This window comes from Morone saxatilis, unplaced genomic scaffold, assembly GCF_004916995.1.
Source record: "Morone saxatilis isolate NCDOM2014 unplaced genomic scaffold, NCSU_SB_2.0 Contig22, whole genome shotgun sequence".
NCBI lineage: Eukaryota > Metazoa > Chordata > Actinopteri > Moronidae > Morone > Morone saxatilis.
Window position 1 is genome coordinate 15,976,213 of NW_023339785.1, and position 22,243 is coordinate 15,998,455.

The following is a 22,243-nucleotide window of genomic DNA, read 5'->3' on the forward strand; positions in this document are numbered from 1 at the left end:
CAATGAAAAACAACAGACTCAACAGACCACAGACTCTGTCCTCAAAAATGGATGGCCTTAAGGGGATTGGGAGGGTACTGCTTGGTTCTGGCTCTTTGTTTTATATATTGTCTTTGAGGGGAAAAAAAGAAAGAAAAGAAACAAATCAATAGATATATTTAACAAAAAATGTTACCTGTTTCACATAACCCAGTTTCTCTTTGCTTTTCTCCTGCCATCCCCCACTAAGAAAGAGAGAGAGAGAGAGCAGCGGAGTGTATTGTTTGGCCCTCCTGTACTGACCCCCAGGGCCTAACATGAAGCAGATGTGGAAGGGAAGATACCCCTACAACAGTCATTTGGAGGTGCTCCACTCACTAGAGCCACATCCGGTTGATGCACTCAGACGCTGAACAGTCATTTCACACACACCCAGAGAGCTGTGTGTGCTTAAAAATGAAAGGAAAGCGTGTAAGATGATTCATTTCTTGGAAGTGCTAATATAATGAATGAATTTAATACCCAAGACATGTTGTGCAACTGATGAAAGTACATACTATCTTATAATCTAAAGCATGTTGTTCAGGCTGCAATGTTTCCTCTTGGAATCTAGCCAAAGATTAAGGTGTCTCCATCTCCATTCAGCTCTATCGCTCCATCACATCACATATACATCCATGTATTATGCCTCAAATATTCTGGTTTGTTCGTATTCTACCTGCTACTTTTTGTTATTGATACTTTATTTTCAGTTATGAGTGAAAATGATGGATAGATTCATTTGTTTTTATGTGACGTGGGTGTCAGACTTTGTTCAACTGTGATTGCCATAATTCTGTGGACCTGCCCACACTGAGGACACAGTACTTGTTATTATGGGTGTATCCTCATGAATATTTCTAACATTGTCACTGCTGTGACATCATAACCTGGTATTCCACTATAATGAGTGGGTGACAATTTGAGAATGTGACTCATTAATGTATAGCAATCAAGTACACAAATAACCTAACATACTACACCACTGAAGCGAAAAGTTAAAGTTAAAAGATGAAAGTTAAGACGAATCAAAATGTTGAAACTCCCTGAAATTCCTTGATTAACTGTGGCAAAACCTCGCTGTTTGCCCATCATTTTATATCATCGTAGTAGTTAAGGAACCTTTGATCTTTGGGGTGGATCTCATTGGATAACAAAGTCATGGTGCACAGGTAATTATACTTATTAATCCCTTAAGCCAGGAGAGGAATGCAGTTCTCTGGCTTCTGTCACTGGTTCTCACTCATGCACATTCACATCACACCTAAACAAACCTACATATCCTCACATTAAAAATCTCAAAGCTAACATGTGCAAGAATTTTTTTTATTTTTTTTTATCAAACTTGAATCAGCTGCTGTTGCCATGTACTCAACACTATATTTGATCTTCCTGTGTTATCAGATTGAGAATCACTATAAAAGGATATGAAAAAGGTTTATTAAACATTTTAAAACCAGCAAATCAGTGATACGCCTTTTTGCCACATATTCCCAGTAAAGTAATGCAGAATTTGGGTGTATGTAAGTAAACAGTTTTAAACCACATGCATTTTAATTAAAATCTATCAGTTACACTTCAACACTGACAAAAGATAAGAACCAATATCTTTATTGTAAAGTAATGCTCAGCAACTTTCACCAAGGCTTTTAAAACTCTATAGGCTCCAAGAAATGTATAAAATCAACATATTTTTCTGTTAAAAACGTTTTTTAATACATTTTTAAAGCACCCTTAGTTGTGTGTCCTTGGACTCTTGTGTTCTTACTTGTTTCACACGTTCAAAGAGCTATTAAACTCCTCATAAAACTGTGGGATGCTTCCTTTTGTTCACAGTGTCAGCAAATCTCGCTTCTTCTGTGCATGGATTCCTGGAGGACATGTGCCTTCATCTGCTGTGGTGTTTTGCCATAGTGTTTGCCTCTGGCTGCTCGCTGTTTCACCTGCATCTTTCTTAACTATTGGTCTGAGAGCCCATACTTAGTAATAGTAAACTGTCTTGAGGTTCTGTTTTACATACAAAGACCAGTGAGTTCTGTGTAGCATTTTCTGGGAACAAAGCAAGTTGTACGAACAATAGACCACTTGTAAAACAGTCCATCCCTGTTCTCCTTCATCATGCTCACATATGGTATGATGCAGTTTGGACAAAGCGAGGTCAGGCGTGTGACTTGGCGAGACGCTTACACATTCCTCAAGCAGAGACGTGGACAGTAAGTGGACATGATGTGGTCAGAAAAAAACACGAGGACCATTTTCAAAATACTCTGATTCTGTTTTTTTTTCCCTTTTTTTGTCATCATAGGTCTTCCTCCCTACACACTATCTCAAAATGCCTGTTGGTACCTATTCAACTGACATCTTTTACATGTTTTAAATATGCCAACCACTGTTCAAATGTACCTTACATAGATTATTAAACCATAGTTTATACAAGAATTGCCCTCAGATTTTATCTACTGCAAACGCCTGTTATGCACATGCAATAAATCCATATAAACCTGTCAGTTAGTTTCTATTAGTTGTTAATGCTCTAAATCGTGCCTGGTATTAGATCAGATGACCTTCGTACAGGGAAGACTGGAAGGAGTAGCAGTAAGCAATTAGGTTTAAAATGTACAGATAGGTGCATGACGTCAGTGCAGGGAAGCTGTTTCAGTTTCGATAACTTGGTAATACAACATAAGTGCTGTAACAATTTTGTAGTACAACTGTGTCATTCAGTCATTTCAGTTCAATCAATGGTTTTGTGATTTGGAATTTCACAGGACTGTCATTACTGTTACATTTCATCTGGGTGTATCTGTTTCATACCTGAGACTATAGCTGTTTGATAACTGCTTCCCTGGTATTTATTTAGGAGGAGTCTGAAATAAAATAATATTTTATAAAACAATAAAAAGCTTTCAGTCTAACGACACAGGCTATCAGGTAACAAATGTTCCAGAGTCCAGGATTTACTCAGAGGTGATAAGGAAGCAACCTGTATCAGGCAGGGTAGGAACAAAAGAGGTGAAGTAGCCTAAATATGGCCAAGTCGGTCAGTTTCTGTCCGTCCTCCTAGCTAAGTTTTACTTTGTATGAGATCATCAGTAGTTGTGTGAAGGTTATTTTTTTAAATTCCACACTGAGTACAGTTCATACTCCTGCACCTATGCAGAACAATTTGTGATTGTCCAAAACCTTTGCAGATTCCTTCGAAAAACAGGTTTACGCTACTTGAGTCATTGGATGTAAAAATAGAGGACAATAGTTTTTACATCAAGTTCTTAGGTTTCACTCCCTCTTCAACAGAACTTAGCAGCCCCTCCTGACAAAGGTGTGAGATAAAGACTGTATTTTGTACATTTAAACCTGGAAATGAGTGATACACAAATTAGGAAATAACTACATGATAAGTAACTTAAATATCAAGACCTTAGTAACACTGAGTCAAGGATTGACTACATGACCGAAATCCATTCACAAGGTCATTCACACTTTTTGGGTTGCTTTCTCTATAGTTTCTTCTCAGTGCCTCCCAGAATCCAAACCAATATCCTCTTTGTGGAGGGTGGAACCATGCAAAGTACAGGACTGCCAGACAAGTGGATGTATGGTGGCTAGCTTTTTACCACCTGGGCCAGTACAGTTTGAATGCATTGGCCAATGGGGCCTGATTCTGGTGGACCCGAGTGAGCCAATTTCCTGCTCACAGTGCATTCAGCAGATTACAAAAACAGCTTCAATTAATCCCTCACTCTGGGGATTGATACAGGAAACTGTTTCACACAGAAGCAGTGGATAAAGATAAGATGTCTAAAAATCAAGATTAGTTAAATAATCGGTAAACCCCATGGTCATTCCTAAACGAGTGTCAAAGGACACAAATATAATCTATACTTCCTTATTTATTTTTATTTTTGTGTTCTCTGTGCCACTGATGCAGTTGTCCAGGAATGAATATGCACTTAGTTCCTTCTTTGTTTCTCATTGCACTCATTCCAAAGGTAACTACACATTCATTCTTGGGTAAGTGGTACAGTGAAGTACAGTGCAATTAAATGTAACTCAGCAACAGAATATACATAGAATATTTAATGTAGAAACATATGTATAAAATTCTTACCGAAATATCACAAGTTTTCAATTAGATTAATTGAACAAAATCGCTTTTTTTATCTGAATGTTACTTTATGATATTCATCCTCTTCATCAATATTCCTGCTAAACAACGCAGGCTCTGTTTCATTAACACTCTCAGTCTCCATTCACAGGTTAAAAGACCAAATAAATGATGGAAGACATATATGACTGACAAGTCATGTGACAAATGTGGTAAACCCTCACCTATGGTTTTGTGTTTGAATGAAAGTCGACCAACTCTTGAATAACCGGTTGGTTGACAACTAAATGAATTAATAGGCACCTTTTCAACTTTGACAGGTAACGTGGTGAATACCTTTGAGGCTGCAGAGCGGCGTTGAAAGGACAGAGGAGCTGTCAGAGGAGGTGGGGCCGCCGCCTCTCCAGGAAACACTATTTAATGAATAGTGGGAGTGTGCAACGCTCGGGATTTAACACAGCACAGGCAGAAGCATCACTCCAACCGGAAAACTACAAGTCATTTTGTCTCGAAACAACTTCGGTGAAGCTTGAATCATGTGTGGTAAGTGTGTTTTTTATCGAGTTTACATCTTTCTTAAACTAGGAAGGAATAGCGCGTATTACGCACGGGCTCTGGACCGATGTCATGCTCAGTGACACAGCGAGGAATTCGCAGTTATCATATCATAAAGTTGGTTCTCATAGTTATTCTCTTCTGTTCTTCTCGTTGTATTAGTGGTGATGAAAATGTTGATTCTGAATTGCAACTGTTGGATAAACGCCTCTGTTTTCCAATCTGTGTGGATGCTCGAAGAGCTTTTAAACTGCTACGTGTCAGTGTTTTTACTCATGGGTGGACGACAGGACAGGCAAGTCATACCGGTTAATGTACACAGAAAAAATGCAAGAGATCGTTATTATCTCGCCCACATGAAGTGACGCAAATTTCCCAGCCAAAAGAACCGCAAGTTGACCCAATTTGCAATTGTCGCAAATTTTGAGAGCTCCCACACACACACACACCTGAAACTGGGACGTTTACGGCCGAGAGTAAATCTCAACAGTACTTTGGCCTTTCCTTGTTTCTGCAAGGAAGAGGCCAAGGCGGTGGGGAGTGTACAGCAGCCTGCCTATACCTGGCTGATCCAACACTGCGCGCAATGTGCGTCCTTCAATGGCCAGCTGTGTGCCTGTGGGAGCGAGCTGCCCGGAACATTCCTACACACACACACACACACACACACACACACACACACAAGGGCAGGCATATAAGGACTCATACTGTATAGTTTAGCATTAACTTGACTAACTCATATTTAATATAATGAGACTCCATTTCTGGTTTCTCCTCCAGCTCCCCTCCTTAGGTGAATATTGTAAAAATAAAACAGCTGGCAGCTAGGAGTTCCCTCATTGATGTTCTTATCTTAGCCATGTTCTTCGCTAATCGTCCATTGATAAACCAGAACGTGATCTTTAAAGTAATCTAACAACTACTGCTTGTTCCAGTTTCCTTAAACAAAATATAATAATGATAATGATGCCACTGTGCTCTCTGCAGTTGCGTAAACTCTGCCTACAAGGTTTGAGCATCTCATAGGATTCAAAGTTCTGTTTCTTTTTCTCCCCCTCTAAAAGGGATCTTTGCCTACCTGAATTACCAAGTGCCTCGCACCAGAAAGGAGATATTTGAGACGCTGGTGAAGGGACTGCAGAGACTGGAGTACAGAGGGTACGATTCAGCAGGTAAGACACTCAGCTTCACAGCGTTGCCACATACACACACACACACACACACACACACACACACACACAGACCATGCACAAAAGCTTATAGTACTCCTTGGCAGCACCTGTGTGTCATGTTCTTAAATAATGAAATCTAAGCAACATTTGACAGCATTCAAAGCATTAATTACTGTAATTAACCCTGAAATGCATGAATCTGACAGCTAGTACTGCACTCTCATGTTGGATCCTAAAGGACATGAGCACACCCTGGTTCTTTGTACTGGTTCTGCTGTACATGTGGTAATTTATTTTAAGGTCATATTCATAATTAACTTGAATGAAATGAAGATAAACTGGTATAGCAGCAAACACCCACAACTGCTTGAAAGAGTGAGGTGGGGGCTATGCAGCAACACCTTTAATCATAACACCTAAAGAATAACAAGAGACATTCCTTGTAAGCATTAAAGCATTTTAGCTACCACTACAACTAAAAACTACTTCAGTGACGTCTTACTAACATCCTGCCACCTGGAGATTTAATAATGTTCACACACAGACTTTGTGTTTGTTCATCCTATTTGAGCAAGATGGAGTCACACAGACAGACACACACCTACAATATTAACACCTCAGATACTAACAATAAATCCTGGATCACCTCAGATAAACTACCCATCTCCCTTTTCACAATGAAATTGAATTGTATGGGAGACTTAGTGCCTTTCTTAGCTCACTATAAAGTATCTGTTTTATTTCCTTGTTTGCAGGTATCGCTGTGGATGGCCCTAGAAAGTCAACTACTGACATCAACAGCAACAGCATCTGCTTGATCAAGAAGAAGGGGAAGGTCAAGGCCCTGGATGAGGAATTATACAGTGAGTTTATGCACATTTGATTCGCATTTCTGATGAAAATTTAGATTGTAATGTTTGTTGCCCTGTATTTAAATTTTGATATATTGTCCTACTGTCCTATTGTCCATTTAGTCGGTGAGAGTTATTTCGAAATCCTAATAATATAGTTGTTTTTTTACCTCATTTGAAAAAAAAATCCTAAAAAAGTCAAAAGCACTATGTCCCCCTTCATTAAACATCTTGTGCTGTATTATTTTGTCTTCAAAATTCCCTGCAGTCAAGGGACTTTTTTTTTATGCGTTAGCATTCCTTATAAGATGAGCTATTAAGTGTGAACTAATCACATAAACTCATAGTGACTTCATCATTCGTTAATGGTGAGCATCAGGAATTCATCCTGCATTAACTTGATGCATAAAAATCATCATAAATCCTTTAGTTAAGCATTACTTGTAAGTATATGATTTGTACACTTATTATGAAGTATTACCGTTGTGTTTTACTTGTTCAGAGAAAGACTCGCTGGACCTGGATGAGGAGCTGTGCACACACATTGGCCTCGCTCACACTCGCTGGGCCACACACGGAGAGCCAAGCGCCGTCAACAGCCACCCTCATCGCTCTGATAAGGATAATGGTAATAAGTACAAATGTACTTTGATGCATGCTCACATACAGTACAGTATATGAATGCATGTAAGACCCATGCTTTACCCACTATAGATATATGCAAAACATACTGTAGTAATGTCAATATAAATGGCTGTTTTATGTTTGCACTGAAACACAGAAGCTACATTTGATAATGAAAAAAAAGGAAAAAACAAGGTTGACTCTGACCTATAAATCTGACTTTATAAAGTTGTTAAAAAAGGTTAAGATGCTATATACCATTAATTAAAACATGTTCACACACGCTCTATTTATTTTTTATACCACCAAAAACAAACAAATATAAATGACATGAGTATAACAAAATAAAACAAACCTGCTCACAGAAAAGTGGTACATATTGTGGTTACCTAGGTGGATTGAGGGTCAGAAAAGAGTCCATGGAATGAAGACCAAGTGAGGTCGAGGGAGGCCGTGAGTCTAAACAGTGGCTCTGATTGGTTGTTTTCATTCAGGCCCGGTGGATTTTGCAAATGCAAATGCCATTGAGGCCTCTTTTCATGTGCCAGGATTCAATGAAAGTTTCATTTAACTTCATTTATTTATATCATCTGTATCTGTTTTAAAGCAAGGTTCCTGACATATAGGAGCATAAATGGACTCAGCGCACCCTTGACATGCCTTAGAATGTTAAATGAGTTATGCAAAATAAAGTCATCCTTCAGTTGTTTTATAAGTAGATTTCTCTTAGAAAATAAAATAGCAGTTCCTCGAGTAAGTGATGGTGTATTACAAGACTCAATCTCATCTGGGACGGTGGCCGCTCCTCTGGCTGGCCACAGCTGGAACATTCCAGAAAACCCTTGCTCTGGCATCACAGGCCTAATAATATTGTCAGAAGACAGGCACCTTCAGCTTTTAAAAGTGCACCTTGTACATTGGGGGAAGCAGGTTAGTCTAGATAAAGAGCATAATTATGTAGCCTTTTATTTTAAAGAAGGAGGATGTGAGGGAAATGAGTATGTTTTAAAATGTGCATTTATGGTGTAGTACCAGCTTAATAATATTATTAAAGAAAGAGAGATTGTCATCTTTCATAATTTTAAGCTTACCAATCTAGAGTCGAAACCGTCATACAGATCACACTCTCTATTCTAACCAAATATACACATAACTCTTTGTCATTAGTGTACCATGATCATAGGTGTGTCAGGCTTTAGACTTAAGTATGTATGCTCATAAAAGTCCAAAGTGTGAGAGTACATGTCACAGAAATGTTGTGCTACTAAGCAACTTATTTATGATTTATTAGTATACTACATTTGATAATAGGCCCATTATTACTTGGGTATCATTTATGGTAACTTATCACCTTGTTTCTTTGTGCCTTTTTGTTGTAAATTTGGCTGCTTATGCTATCCGGCTCTACCACGTCAGTGTGGTAATACCGGATCTGTGTTATTTTAGTTGCTGCTAATTACACTGGTTTGCTTTGCCTACATGCTTTAACTTCTTTACATAATAAAAGCCTGCCTTGGAATACATTTCAGTGCTATTTTTAGTTTGTTCAGACCTCAGACAAAATATAAGGAGTCTGAATCTGAATTAGCTTCATCAGGAGAGAGCATATGACTGGTTTATTATTACAACTTCAAGACAAGTTTTTGACCTTTAGCCCCTTCATGTAATCCATTGTCGCTGTCTTTTCTCAGAGTTTGTTGTCATTCACAATGGCATCATCACCAACTACAAAGAGCTGAAGGAGTACCTGGTAAGTCATCTTATCATCAGGAATTTCTCTTGTACAAACAAATGAGTTAGAATCTGGTTCAGTGCCATTTTCAACCCTGCCCTTCAGGTAAAGCTCATATTACAATCACAGGCTTCAGCTTTTTCTGCTCAGTGGCAAACTATTCAATCACTGTCTCTTTGAGTCATAAACACTATTATTATAATATGTCAATGTAGGTCATGTGGTTATGTTTACAAATGCACATTTTTGACTGTATAATTTACGATGTATATTCAGTTGGGTTGTTTTGCCTGTCCACTGCACAGGTAACCACTGTGACCTACAAAACAGCCATATCATATTTATGTATTTGCAAGAATTCAAAAAATATAAACAAATGAACATCATAAGATAGACAGAATACAATGACAAAATTTAAATCACTCCAGCTATCAGCACATCTATCTATTAAGACATTATTTAGTATTTCTGATTAACTAAGGAGGGACTTGCTGCTGCATTATGCTTGGGCAGACTTCATTCTGGACTGGATTATACAAACTTGTACCACGTAACTTTCATGTCATCCCTCTGCAAGATATAAAGATAAAGAAACACTGTTGCTTAGTAGGGGATAGTTTTTGTTGATGTAGGGAGACTTTTTTGTGACAAAAGCACAACTTTAAGATGACAATACCAACAGAGTCTGTTCAGACTAGACTGTTGCACATTAAACATTCAGTGTGAAATTACTTCATCGGCCCATGCATCTTTAGTGTGTAATATCATCACTTTAGCCAATAAAGTATTAAAGAGCAACCTGGTCGGTCAAGGACATTTTCATTTAATTAAATTAGGTAGTTGTTTACTCACAATGATATGAGACGAATAAGACTAATAATTAGATGGATGCTTAGCCAAAACTGTTAATTATTGTTTTGTTTCATGCAGACAATTATGGATTTCTGGCTTAAACTGATGAGGGAACCTCTAATTTTGACATTTGTTTTTACAGCAAACCCTTTGAATATATCAACAGCAGTTTGATTGATGAGAAGAAACCAGAATAAAATATTCAGGCGATCCTGCAGTCGTCCAGAATGACTGACAGTATGTCCTCAGTGAGTTTATATTCATAATAATAATGCAAACTGTATCTCGTTCCTTCCTCAGATCACCAAAGGATATGAGTTTGAGTCAGAGACGGACACAGAGGTCATCCCAAAACTGATCAAATATGTTTATGACAACCGAGAGAATGACAGCGTCACCTTCTCCACCCTGGTAGAGAGGGTCATCAAGCAGCTGGTGAGTAGCTCACACATAGCAACACCATGCCACAGAAACACACCAACCCACTTCACAGCAGCGCAGGTAGTGTTAGCTTGTTCGTCTCTGTTTTGTTGTAATATTGCAAGATATCGGGTGTTCACTTCCGTTTCTTTCTTATGCCAGTGAGACTTTTACGTCAGCTGCATGTTAAGGGATGGAATATTTTTTTAACTAGCTTTCTGGTAACTATGAAAGGTAGCATCATCTAGCTTAGCATCATAAAATGTGTCATCGACCGGTCATACACAATTAAACACACACTCATTTGCTCAATCTGCAATGGGTGAAACTGCTTAAATTTCCTGTCCATTACAACTCGGTATACCATCACAAAAACAGTCTCTATAGCAACCGCCCTAGCAGCATCACAAGTGACATCATCACTCGTAGAAACAGTGGGTCTTTCAAGGTGAAATTGAGCAAGCCTCTCTTTTCCATTGTGTGACTTTCGTACCTCAGAGCTTCACACTTTTGGCTGAAGCAAGTTCTCTTTCCTCAGGAGGACATAGGAGGCAAAAGCAGCCATTTTGGATTTGGAAGTAATGGGAACCAGATAGTTAGACCCACTAACAGCCTCACAACCATGACACCCTTCCCTCTCCTCCCTCTCCATGCTTATCCCCCCACTTTCAACACCACACACAAACACACTCATAGCCAGTTCAGCTTCTAACCACCACAGACAGCATTGCAGTCATTGCTTTCGAAACACAGCTGATGTTATACAATGGAGGTCTTATTTCTCCCCCCCCCCACTCCTACCGCTTCCCAACGCCCACCCACACCCCCACCACAACTAACAAACCCCACAGGGCCAGAAGAAACATTTGTTTGTGTTCATAAAATGTTTCTCTTAAAGGTTATTCTTTCCAAGAATACACAACTAGCTTTGCCGTTACATTTTCATGCTCATATATTGAGCTGTTTCTTCTCCTCTTCCCCTTCAACATTGCTTATTTCAGTCTTTTATATTGTAAACTCAGTGTTTCCTCTGGTTTTTTCCATCTCAGGAGGGGGCCTTCGCTCTGGTGTTCAAAAGCCGTCATTTCCCTGGAGAAGCTGTGTCCACCAGGTTAGTATACACATACACACACACACACACACTCTCTCTGCTCTGACATTTCACTTCATATTTTAGTCCAGTATATGTGCAGTGAGCCAGACCCATTGATGACTCAACCTTGTTGTTACCACTGTGAAGCAATACCAAATATGATTTTAGGAGACTCACATTATTCAGTCATTGTGGATTAACTTAGCTAACACCCATTACATGAGATATGTTGTGAGTCTGGAACGTGCCTTGCTTATCACAATAGCCAAATTGTGCTGTTTTTGCATACGCACGTGTGAATGTGTGTAGATTCCTGTCCGGCTGCATGCGTCAGTCCTATCTGTGTCTTAAGACCCAGGCAGAGAGGGGAGTAGAGCAGAGGTTGGATTCAGGTTCTCTCTCTCCCTCCTGGGCCTCTGGCTTCTGCGCCGCTGGCCCTACTCCCTCTTCTCTGTGACTCATTAACAAATAGACTAGAGAGTTTCCTGTTTCGTGTCCGGAAAATGCCCCTGCCAGAAAGACTCCTGGTTAATCACTTCTTATCATTTTATTTTACTTTATACCTTTCTTGGGTCAGTGACCCATCACGGAGGAGGGCAAAGGAAGGTTGCTGGAGATTGGGAGTAAGAGAGGGGAAAAAGGAGGGTAGAAGGGCAACGGAATGAAGAGAGATTAGAGGGCCATTACGGGTGGTTTATGCAAACAGGTTTTCCAGCAGTGACAACGTTGGCAAAGCTAAAGTCAAGAAACTTTGGCATCTCATTTGTCTATTGTGTGCTGAAGAACAGATTCTGGTAGCTGATATCAGTGTCAGTGTACAGCTTTGACTAAATTCATTATAGTGTTGTGGTTAATATGTTGGATAGTCATTACTGTCTCCCAGGAAGGAGGGATGGAGGAATGTTTGTAATTATCTAGTGATTCTAGTTACCACCCACCCTTTGTCAAGGCGTAGCCTCCCGGCAAGACTTTTGCTCTATACTCAGCTTCACTTACTTTGACTTTCTCTCAATCTGTTGTTCTTCCATTCTCTTTGCTTCTGCCACTCTGTCTTTAACTTTATCACTCCTTACTTTTCCTACATCCTTTTGCTTTGTGTCTTTCCCTCCCTAAGGGTAAATATTGTATTGGACAGCGACCACATGTTTCTGTTTGAATGCCTCCCTCCTCAAGCCCCACACCCCTTAAAACAACGAGTTATTTTACGTCAGCGTAGCCTGCCCCATAGAAAGGCTGAGCAGAGAGAAAAGAGAGATCAGACAGAGAGAAGACAATAAATAAGGAGAGGCCTTCTGGATACACAGTTTCTCAAGAGCTGGTGTCATAATAATTCACCATGATGAGGTTTTGTTTTGCCTTGCCACAAGATGTCTGTGTAAAGGTTTCATCTATTTTAAGGTTAGTCTCCTCACACCCTCCTCCCTCACCTGTCGAGCTACTCCTGGTTGCACTCTTTCTGTCTCTACAGCCAACAGGAGAAGCCCACATGTAATCAGTAGCCAATGAGGAAGCAGTGACTCGGTCCAGGAACTGGGAACAAATCCTAGAAGGATGTAGACGAATGGAGGATCGGTTTACCTGTCTAATGTTCAAGATTAGACAGAGATTTATAATAAGTGGGAGGTTGTCTGAGCTCCTGTCTGCACATGGACAAACTCAACCTCAGGGTTGTGTAGAAAATGTTGTAAAACTAATTTTACAGTGATTGAATTTGAGGTGGTACAGGGGAGAAAATATGAATAGATGGAGAAAAAGGGAGGAGAGATCATAAGTGCCAGGAAACTTCTGTTTTGTTTGGAATAATGCAGTAGGATAGGATGTCAGATTACCTCAACATTCATACACTTACAAAGCACCACGTGAGAGTGTGTGTATCTGACACTGTTGTGTGTCCACAAAGCCTAATCCCCTCCTGTCTCCCACCTTTCTCTCCCTCCTGCTCTTCCTCTGTGCCCCGCTTCATTCTTGTCCCGGCAGGAGAGGAAGTCCATTGCTCATTGGTGTGCGAAGCGAGCATGAGCTGTCGACCGAAAACATCCCCATCCAGTACAACAGTGGTGAGCTCTGTTTCACTCTCTGTCTGCCATTATCCGCTTACACTGCACCCTAAATCTCTGCATTAATGCAAGCTCACAGACAGACATACTGTAGGTGCACACATTTCCCCAGCAGCATGTTAAGCCTTGATACATGAACTGAATGTAAGATTTATACACCTGAGAGAGTATTCGTAATTCATCAACAATTTAAATGATCTGGCTGATAATTACCTGACAGTATCTATGTCTCCGAGCTGCATAAAGATACCCCAACAAGTTTATTGTCCATAAGTTTTCAAATAAAGGGATTCTGACTTTTGAAGCTGCTTGCTTAGTCACAACAAAGCAAAGAAGTATGAAAAATGTAATTATATAATTATAATTAAATAACAACAACAAGACCACCCTAATAGGAAGTTATGACATAGTGCCCTGATTTCTGAGTGTTTTGAACAATTATATTTATTTACTGTTCCAGAACTATACTGTAGAAAATATGTCAGTTATCACATTGTGTGTTACTTACACGTCCTGAAACCTACTTTTAATGACATCTTTAAAGGATAAGGCAGGCGAAAACCCAAACCAACAATGTGTGCATTCTAAACACTTTCTGACTTCCCCAACCTGTCTTTGGCTCTCGGCCCCATTCATTCCTACTGAAACTTTAAATCTTGAAAATGGGTTGTAAATAAATATTTTCCTTTTGGAAAAAAAGACTAAATAATTTACTAAAACAGCTAGGCGCTGTAGTTTTGAGCAAACTCAAACAAGAGTAAATATTTGTTGGGGACTATTTTCAGCCACTGATATGTGCTAGAGAGTATTTACAGCAGCAGGGCTGTGTATGTGGAATCGAGTCAAAATAAACTACAGTGCGTATGTTTATCGTAATGAAGGAACACGTCACCCAGTGAAAGGGTGGGACTCATTGATGTGTTTTAATAATTAACAGAGCTCTATGGCACAGAAATCAGGCTAAACAGGTATGTTTGTTTGTGTATTCATTGTTGGTTTTAATCTTTTCATAAAAATATAGACCAATATAGACCAGACATATACTCTCATGGATCATTACGAAATTATGCTAAAGGTTAAAACAGTATTCTGCAAGATTTGCAGAGCCTTGTACAGTAGCCTCAAAACATGTATCCTTTTCTCAGATGTCCTGTAACTGACTCAGTCAAAGAGATGTTCTTAGCTAACAGTAAAAGTAATACAAGATGTTTTGTGGTTCTCTTATGTATTGTGAAATAATTCTTTTAAATTTTCTTAGAAAGCCATTTGTGTTGCCAGGTTTTTCTGTGGGTATTGATCCTTTGGAAATTAATTTGGATACTTCCTGCAAAGAATGTGGTTCTCAGTCCCAGAGTTCCGAGCAATACAGAGTTTCTTTTGTAATCTTCCGGATACTCTTTATAATGAAAGCATCTGTCACTATGATTATTCACTGTTAGCAACAACTTGATTGCTTGTTGGATTTTTGCTTCTTTGTCTGTACTGTATGTGGGACTTTACTGTCTTATCAGATAAGATATTATATATTATATTATGGTTCTTAACGGATCACGCGGGACTACTAAGTTCAAAGGCCCTAAAGGTGGTTTGGGGCCAGAAGGGAACAAAGCAGGGTGTGTTGTTTTAATAGTAGAAATTGTCGTCTCTTTTTATAACATTTTATATAATGATTAATATCTCTGTTGTCACACATCTTCCTTAAAAGCCCATTGTTGTTTAAACAATATAAAACATCAGAGAAAAATGACGAAAAGAAGACCATATTGACTCTTTGTCATGCCAGTGTGTACAGTTTGATGACAAAAGTTACAAATTCTGTCTGATTACAAATAATATTCACTGATGATTGCCATCAGGTAGTAACCAGTCACATCAGTTTCAAGTCATGTTCATTTGTTAACATACAGTGATGTGGTCATTTCTTTCTGATCATAATCTGTTCTTGTGTTATCGCTTGAATATTCCACCTCAAACATTTTCTGATCTTATCATGAAATCAAAATTACACGACATGAAAAACCAATTTCCACAGCAGTGACCCGACTACATCTGGAAGTTGGGAGGAAGAATTCATGCAATGAGCACATCTTGATTGTTTTAGACACTCAAAGTCACTGTGCGACCTCTGACCCTTGACCTCTGACTTTTGACCCTGTAGCTCACTTTAAGGAAGGGGTCCAGGAGAAGAACAGCCATAACCGTCCTGACGGCTCCAAGGCCATCAACTCTGTGGGGGATGGCAGGGCTGTGGAGTACTTCTTTGCCTCTGACGCCAGGTAAGATACCAAATGTCTGTGTGTTTTGATGTGAATCTAGTATGGGAACATATCATTGAATTCTCATTTGTCATTTTATTAATGTCACTGACTTCTCCCCTGTCTCTCTCTACCATATATATACAAAGTATGACTAAAATTAGTCTAAAATGAAACAAGTTCAGTGCCTTTTTTAAACATCAGACCAGTGGACATCATCATCAGTTCACTTGTATACATCTTCTCTGTACCCACAGCGCCATCATTGAGCACACTAACAAGGTGTTGTACATGGAGGATGATGACATCGCAGTGGTGACAGGCGGCAAACTCTCCATTCACAGGTTGAAACGACAGGTTGGTGAGGATCCAGTGAGGGCAATCCAGACCCTGCAGATGGAGCTGCAACAGATCATGAAAGGTCAGACAATAGAGTTAAATAAAGTTATTTGGTGGATATGAGAACAATACATTGGTTTTATTTTATTTTATGCAAGTAGTAGTTTGAAATTTATTTTATTTTTTTTTAAAGAACACCAACATAACAGCGTCTAACAAATCCTACGGATTATATTGAGAACATACTGTATGCAAGTGTTCTAGTTTGTAAAGTTATACTGACTCGCCCTCTGCTGGCTGAGAGTGAAAACACAATAGTGTTGTCAGACTGTTCCAGCACAGACCTTACCTCCATATACCTCTGTTTTCTGTCTTATCTCTTCAAGGGGAAACATTCACAATTTCCCCATATATCATGAGGAGTATTGAGCAGTTAGTCTGATCTATACAGATGTGCTCCTCCCTTTCCAGGTAACTTTGAGGCCTTCATGCAGAAGGAGATATTTGAGCAGCCGGAGTCAGTTGTCAACACCATGAGGGGCCGGATTTGTTTTGACTCCAACACAGGTGACTAGTGATCTTACAACCTGCCCTGCCCTTTAAAGTTTCAGGATATGTGGGGCATCTTAACCCCTTTTTTCAATATTAGCAAGAACTTGGTTTATTTGAACAAGGTTGGACAATTTTGACACACATTTATCTGCACATTACCCCATCTTCCTATTTAAATACCCACCCATATCTTTCAGCATTATAACAGAGTAAACACCACTAGTACTAATAAGCATGAACACATGGAATGATTTCAAAGATTTGAACTTGGTCATAGTTGCCTAATTTACTTACTAATATGTACTAGCTATTAGTTGTAGACAATATGCAAGCTAACATGGCATTTAATTAGAAGATTTGTTCAGATTGTGTACAGTAACTAATATGACTCTCATCCAATGAGGACCTGAAACATGCAGTGAATCGGCAGTATACTGGTTCACCTAACGTGGCTTCTGTCTCCTCAGTGATTCTTGGAGGCCTGAAGGACCACCTGAAAGAAATAAAGCGCTGCAAACGGCTAATCGTGATCGGCTGTGGCACTAGTTTCCACGCTGCAGTGGCTGTGAGTAGAGTTATCAAAAATTCAGTTTAGCACAATGATGATCATTTTGTGAGAAGGTATCATTAGCAGTAAAGTTCAAGACCTGAAATTGCTGTTTGTTTGGAGGGTGGTGATGGTGAAATTGCTGCTTTTGTTTGCCTAACTTTCAGACCAGACAGATTCTCGAGGAGCTGACAGAGCTGCCTGTCATGGTGGAGCTGGCGAGTGACTTCCTGGACCGCAATACACCTGTTTTCAGAGACGATGTTTGCTTTTTCATCAGCCAGTCAGGTGAATAACCCATTCAAAACCTGTATTATCGCCTTCGACAGTGGCCTTATTGTGCTGTATTCTTCACTGTAAGCATATCTTTTCATTCCCTCTGTTCCCTCAGGAGAGACAGCAGACACCTTGATGGCATTACGCTACTGCAAGAACCACGGTGCTTTGACAGTTGGTATAACCAACACCGTGGGCAGCTCCATCTGTAGGGAAACAGACTGCGGAGTCCACGTCAACGCTGGGCCTGAGATAGGAGTGGCTAGCACCAAGGTACACTATGGATTATATTGTACATGCCGTTTATTTATAACATCTTTTCAGAACCTTTTCTGAATTTGGCAACAGCAATATGCAAAACAGACAAGTGCAACACTTTGCATTCAATATCATGATAGGATTCATGTCTTTATAGGCTTCATGATAACACAGAATTTATAAGCGACATACACTGTTCAGCACAGCTTAGGGTTATATGAGTGTTTCTTGTGTATGTGATCCAGGCCTACACCAGTCAGTTTGTGGCCCTCGTCATGTTTGCGCTGATGATGAGTGAGGACAGGCTCTCCCTACAGCCTAGAAGACTGGAGATCATCAACGGCTTCAGGGTGCTACCAGGTCAGTCCAACAAACTCCAGTAAATCACAAACACAAAGCCTTTGTGAACATGAGCACAGAGCATCATCGCCACTGACAAATCAAGCTAACAGAACTACAGTATCTTGTGTTTAAAAAATGTGCACTCATTTTCACACTGTTATAATAATACCTCCATCTCCACGTTACTCATTCTTTTACTCTCCTATAGAGCTGATAAAGAAGGTGTTGTCCCTGGATGAGAAAATCAAGGCCATTGCCAATGAACTTTATCAGCAAAAGTCTCTTCTGGTCATGGGCCGAGGTTTCAACTATGCTACCTGCCTCGAGGGGGCACTGGTGAGTTGAGAATGCCACAGTAGTCTGCCAAAACACTGCAATTCACTTCCGCTTTGTCTTCATATTTTATGAGGACAAAGCATTCGATGAAATAATAGAGTCGTCATGTTTTTGAGTAGTGTGTGTTATGTTAATATTTAGGAGAGTTTACTGAGCTCGTTTTATTCTTATTATTCTAATGCAGAAAATCAAGGAAATCACATACATGCACTCCGAAGGCATCCTGGCTGGGGAGCTGAAGCACGGTCCTCTGGCACTTATAGACAAAGACATGCCAGTCATCATGATCATCATGAAAGACGCCTGCTACACCAAGTGCCAGAATGCTCTGCAACAAGTCACTGCCAGATCGGTAGGTCCTGGTAAAGCACATTATACATGCACTAGACCTGCAGCCACTTAAACACAAAGACATTGACACAGGCACCTTAACACACATATGTAACAAAATGAAGTGACCGACTGATTAATGTTAACGTTCTTGCTTGTGACGCTCTCTCCATCAGGGACGACCGATTATCATTTGTTGCCAGGACGACCCTGAGATGACTAAGAACGCCTACCAGACCATCGAGCTGCCACATATTGTGGACTGTCTGCAAGGCATCCTCACTGTCATCCCCCTGCAGCTTCTCTCCTTCCACTTGGCTGTCCTTCGAGGATATGACGTAAGTAGTCAACACAATCTTTCACTCAAGCTATCTGTGCAAATTCTCAGTCTTTATGAAGAGACTTTATAACTTAAAGGTCCAGTGTGTAACATTTAGGAGGATCTATTGGCAGTAATGGAATACAATATGTATAACTATGTTTTCATTTTTGTATAATCACTAGAAAATAAAAACTGTGGCAATACCTACAAATGATACCGACAGAAGGTAAAAAAAAACTGCAGTTCCCTAAACAGCCACTTGAGGCTGGATACAGAAGTGAATCAATCTCCCGAAGTCCCCATATTAGAATTCCCAATTTTACAACCTGGAACAAAAAAAAACAGTTTTGGTAGCTAAATTCCCCATTCATAATAACTCTATGGGGGATGAATTTTTAAATAACAAACCCATTTAGATTATATCAAGGCTTAGAGTTATGCATTATTAAGGATGTTCCAACTTTGAGTGACAGGTGGGTCACACGCAGCTGTTTTCAGTATCCAGGCTTCATTCAGTATGCCTCAGCTCCACCCATGCTCCACATCTTTTCCCATTTTTGGATTAGCCGAGAGCCTGCCAAGATGGTGACAGCCAAAACTGACCACACCGAGCTTCACAACAGCTCTTCATAAACCTATGTTATGGGTTTTCTATTTTTAATTATACAGTCTGTGGTTTTTGTTACCTTAGAATGAGCTGTTTTTTATCTGCAGAAACTGTGGGTTGCCTTCAGCGGAGGCCGCCATGTTGAGCCACCATGTTTCTACAGTAGCCCAGTCCTTAATAAGACAAAATCCACTTTTTGATCTATTGGGGCTCATAACTGTTCCGTCTAATACTGATGCCTTTATATAAGGTAGGATTGCCCTTGAAATCAATGAAACGAAGTGGATACACTACCGCTTTTGTGCACAGTGGCCACCAGAATCAATGCCAAACGACAGATTACCTGTAGCAGCTTTAATTATTTATCATTTGATTATTTAAAGGTCAGTAAACATTGTTATGTCAGTGTCAAGACTGAAAATCTTTTAGGAATATGACATTTAAATTCACATATATTCGTAACCATCTTGCGCTTGTATAATTTGCTATTCAAATGCTTTCAGTTATATCTATTTGTATATGGCTTTGATATTGTTGCATATTAGCACTTGAAGCAGTTCAGTCTATTTGATGAAGTTGATGTATTTGCCTGATTCTTGCAATTTGTGGGTTGTATCCACATAGTGGAATGCACTTACTGTAAGTCACTTTGGATAAAAGCATCTGCTAAATAAATGTAATGTAAAATTTGTTTTAATACAATGCTACTGCACTGTAGGCAGTACAACATAAAATGTATATTTCAGTGTGTCTTTGATGTAACAATAATTATGAATATCAAAGTATAATCTCAACATTTCAGCAGAATTTCATTTACATGCAGCACAAGACTCTGGGAGACTATTTATGCCTGCAGTTAATTAATTATTAACATTCTTTACTGTGGTGGAGACCAGCTTACCAAGCCGCACTTGCTAAAGCCGTATGTGTATCTATGTGTGTGTGGGCAGTGTTTCACTTTGAAATGTTTTGAACGATTGCTTTTACATACGCGTAAACCAATCTGTTGCCTTAAAAGACATCTCTCTCACCAATGTGTACAGACACCAGGTCTTTACACAGTTTACACAGTTATGGCATGTGTAATATCTTTCCACTCCTGACTTGTCTTATCATATATATAGTGACTCAGGGATCAATGTGTACATTGTTTTTTTCTTGTTACACCTTTAGTAGAGCTGATCCCGTCTGTAGCACCATTTCTTATCTACCTGAACTTGTTAATGTGTCTTTGTTTAAACGTGGGAAGGGAAGTGCATGTTTCCTAGTTTAAATACAGTGAATGCACTTTATGTGACACAGCACTTAAACCTAAATACAAATGGCACATGTCTACCAGTGTTATATCAAGTAATACAAAATATGTACAGTACAGCCACAGCCCTGATCAAACTGCTTTCTCTTTTTCCAGGTTGACTTTCCCAGAAACTTGGCCAAGTCTGTGACCGTGGAATAATTGCAGTTTGCAAAGCACAGGAGAGGAGAAAGGAGGCTCATAGATTTACAGTGCAATTGTACAATTGAAAGTTTTATTATGTGTGTGTGTGTGTGTGTGTGCGAGCAGATGAAGGTGTGAGTGAGAGAAAGTGAAAGAGGGAGGTATACGGTACAATGACTTTATAAAAACAAAAGAAATGTGAAGTCCGGCCAATACACTGCTGAGGAAGTGCCAGTGCCATAGAGGCCTCGCGGAACAATCTATGAAAACAACTTTCACACATCCAAAGCAACATGCTGTGCCTTTTGTCTTATCTTGAGTTGAGCCAAAAAAAACACATAAAACAGGCTTAACAGAAAAGCATTGATATGGTATATTGAAGTGTTTACAGTTGTGCAATATGGGGACCAAACGTGCATTATGAATGTACACACTATGGTGATTAATTCTCTTCTTGTTTTATTAATTTTAAATCTATTGGGGCCTTCTTACCTCTCTTTGCATAATGGGAAATGTAGGAATTTAACTGTTTAATTCCAGAGAGTTTTCTGAGTTATGAATATCTCAATATTGTATATTTTGTTGCACATTCATGCCATCACTGTGCCTGGTGGGTCATCATTAACCCATAATTTAAATATTTCTAGCAAAAGTTCTTCAATCTGTCATATTATTACTTGATTCTCTTAAAAAAAAATGTTCCTTTTTATTGTTTTAATTTTAATTTAAAATATATTTTATTTCTATTCTGTTTAACAGAATTGCAATTTCCAAACTCAGTTCATGGTAGAACAGGAGCCTTTTTTCCAGATTTTCTTTATACTTATTTGTGTCAAAGGGTGGAGCCTTTCCACAAAAATACATGAGAATTATTTAAAGAGCACTCATGCAACAAAAAAATAATGTACCACGACTTTCAATAATACTTTTGTTTTGTCTGTCATTTGTAAGGGTTTATAATAAAGATTATATTCTGTATTTATCTGATTTTTATTTTATAGGGGCTTAAGAGAGGGTTTGATTTATATCTTTATGATTGTATTTTATACTGTATGTTTTTTAGACATCAACTGGCACTATCAATCAATAAATAGATGAAGCATTCTATTCACTGTGTGCAGTCCTTATTTCTCTTTACCTGCAATTGTTTGTTGTAGTAAAT

General features: G+C 39.2%; 1 protein-coding gene across 1 annotated transcript; it reads left to right on the forward strand.

The window, feature by feature from the left end:
- Positions 1 to 4,530: 4,530 nt before the first annotated feature.
- Positions 4,531 to 22,188, forward strand: gfpt2 (glutamine-fructose-6-phosphate transaminase 2). Its single transcript, XM_035669876.1, has 19 exons — positions 4,531 to 4,666; positions 5,743 to 5,850; positions 6,606 to 6,713; positions 7,204 to 7,329; positions 9,017 to 9,075; positions 10,210 to 10,344; positions 11,379 to 11,440; positions 13,400 to 13,479; positions 15,638 to 15,755; positions 15,992 to 16,155; positions 16,545 to 16,640; positions 17,093 to 17,190; positions 17,340 to 17,460; positions 17,564 to 17,721; positions 17,952 to 18,066; positions 18,257 to 18,384; positions 18,569 to 18,736; positions 18,891 to 19,052; positions 21,055 to 22,188. The coding sequence occupies exons 1-19, from the start codon at positions 4,660 to 4,662 to the stop codon at positions 21,097 to 21,099; spliced, it is 2,058 nt and encodes a 685-aa protein (XP_035525769.1). The 5' UTR covers positions 4,531 to 4,659; the 3' UTR covers positions 21,100 to 22,188.
- Positions 22,189 to 22,243: the final 55 nt, after the last annotated feature.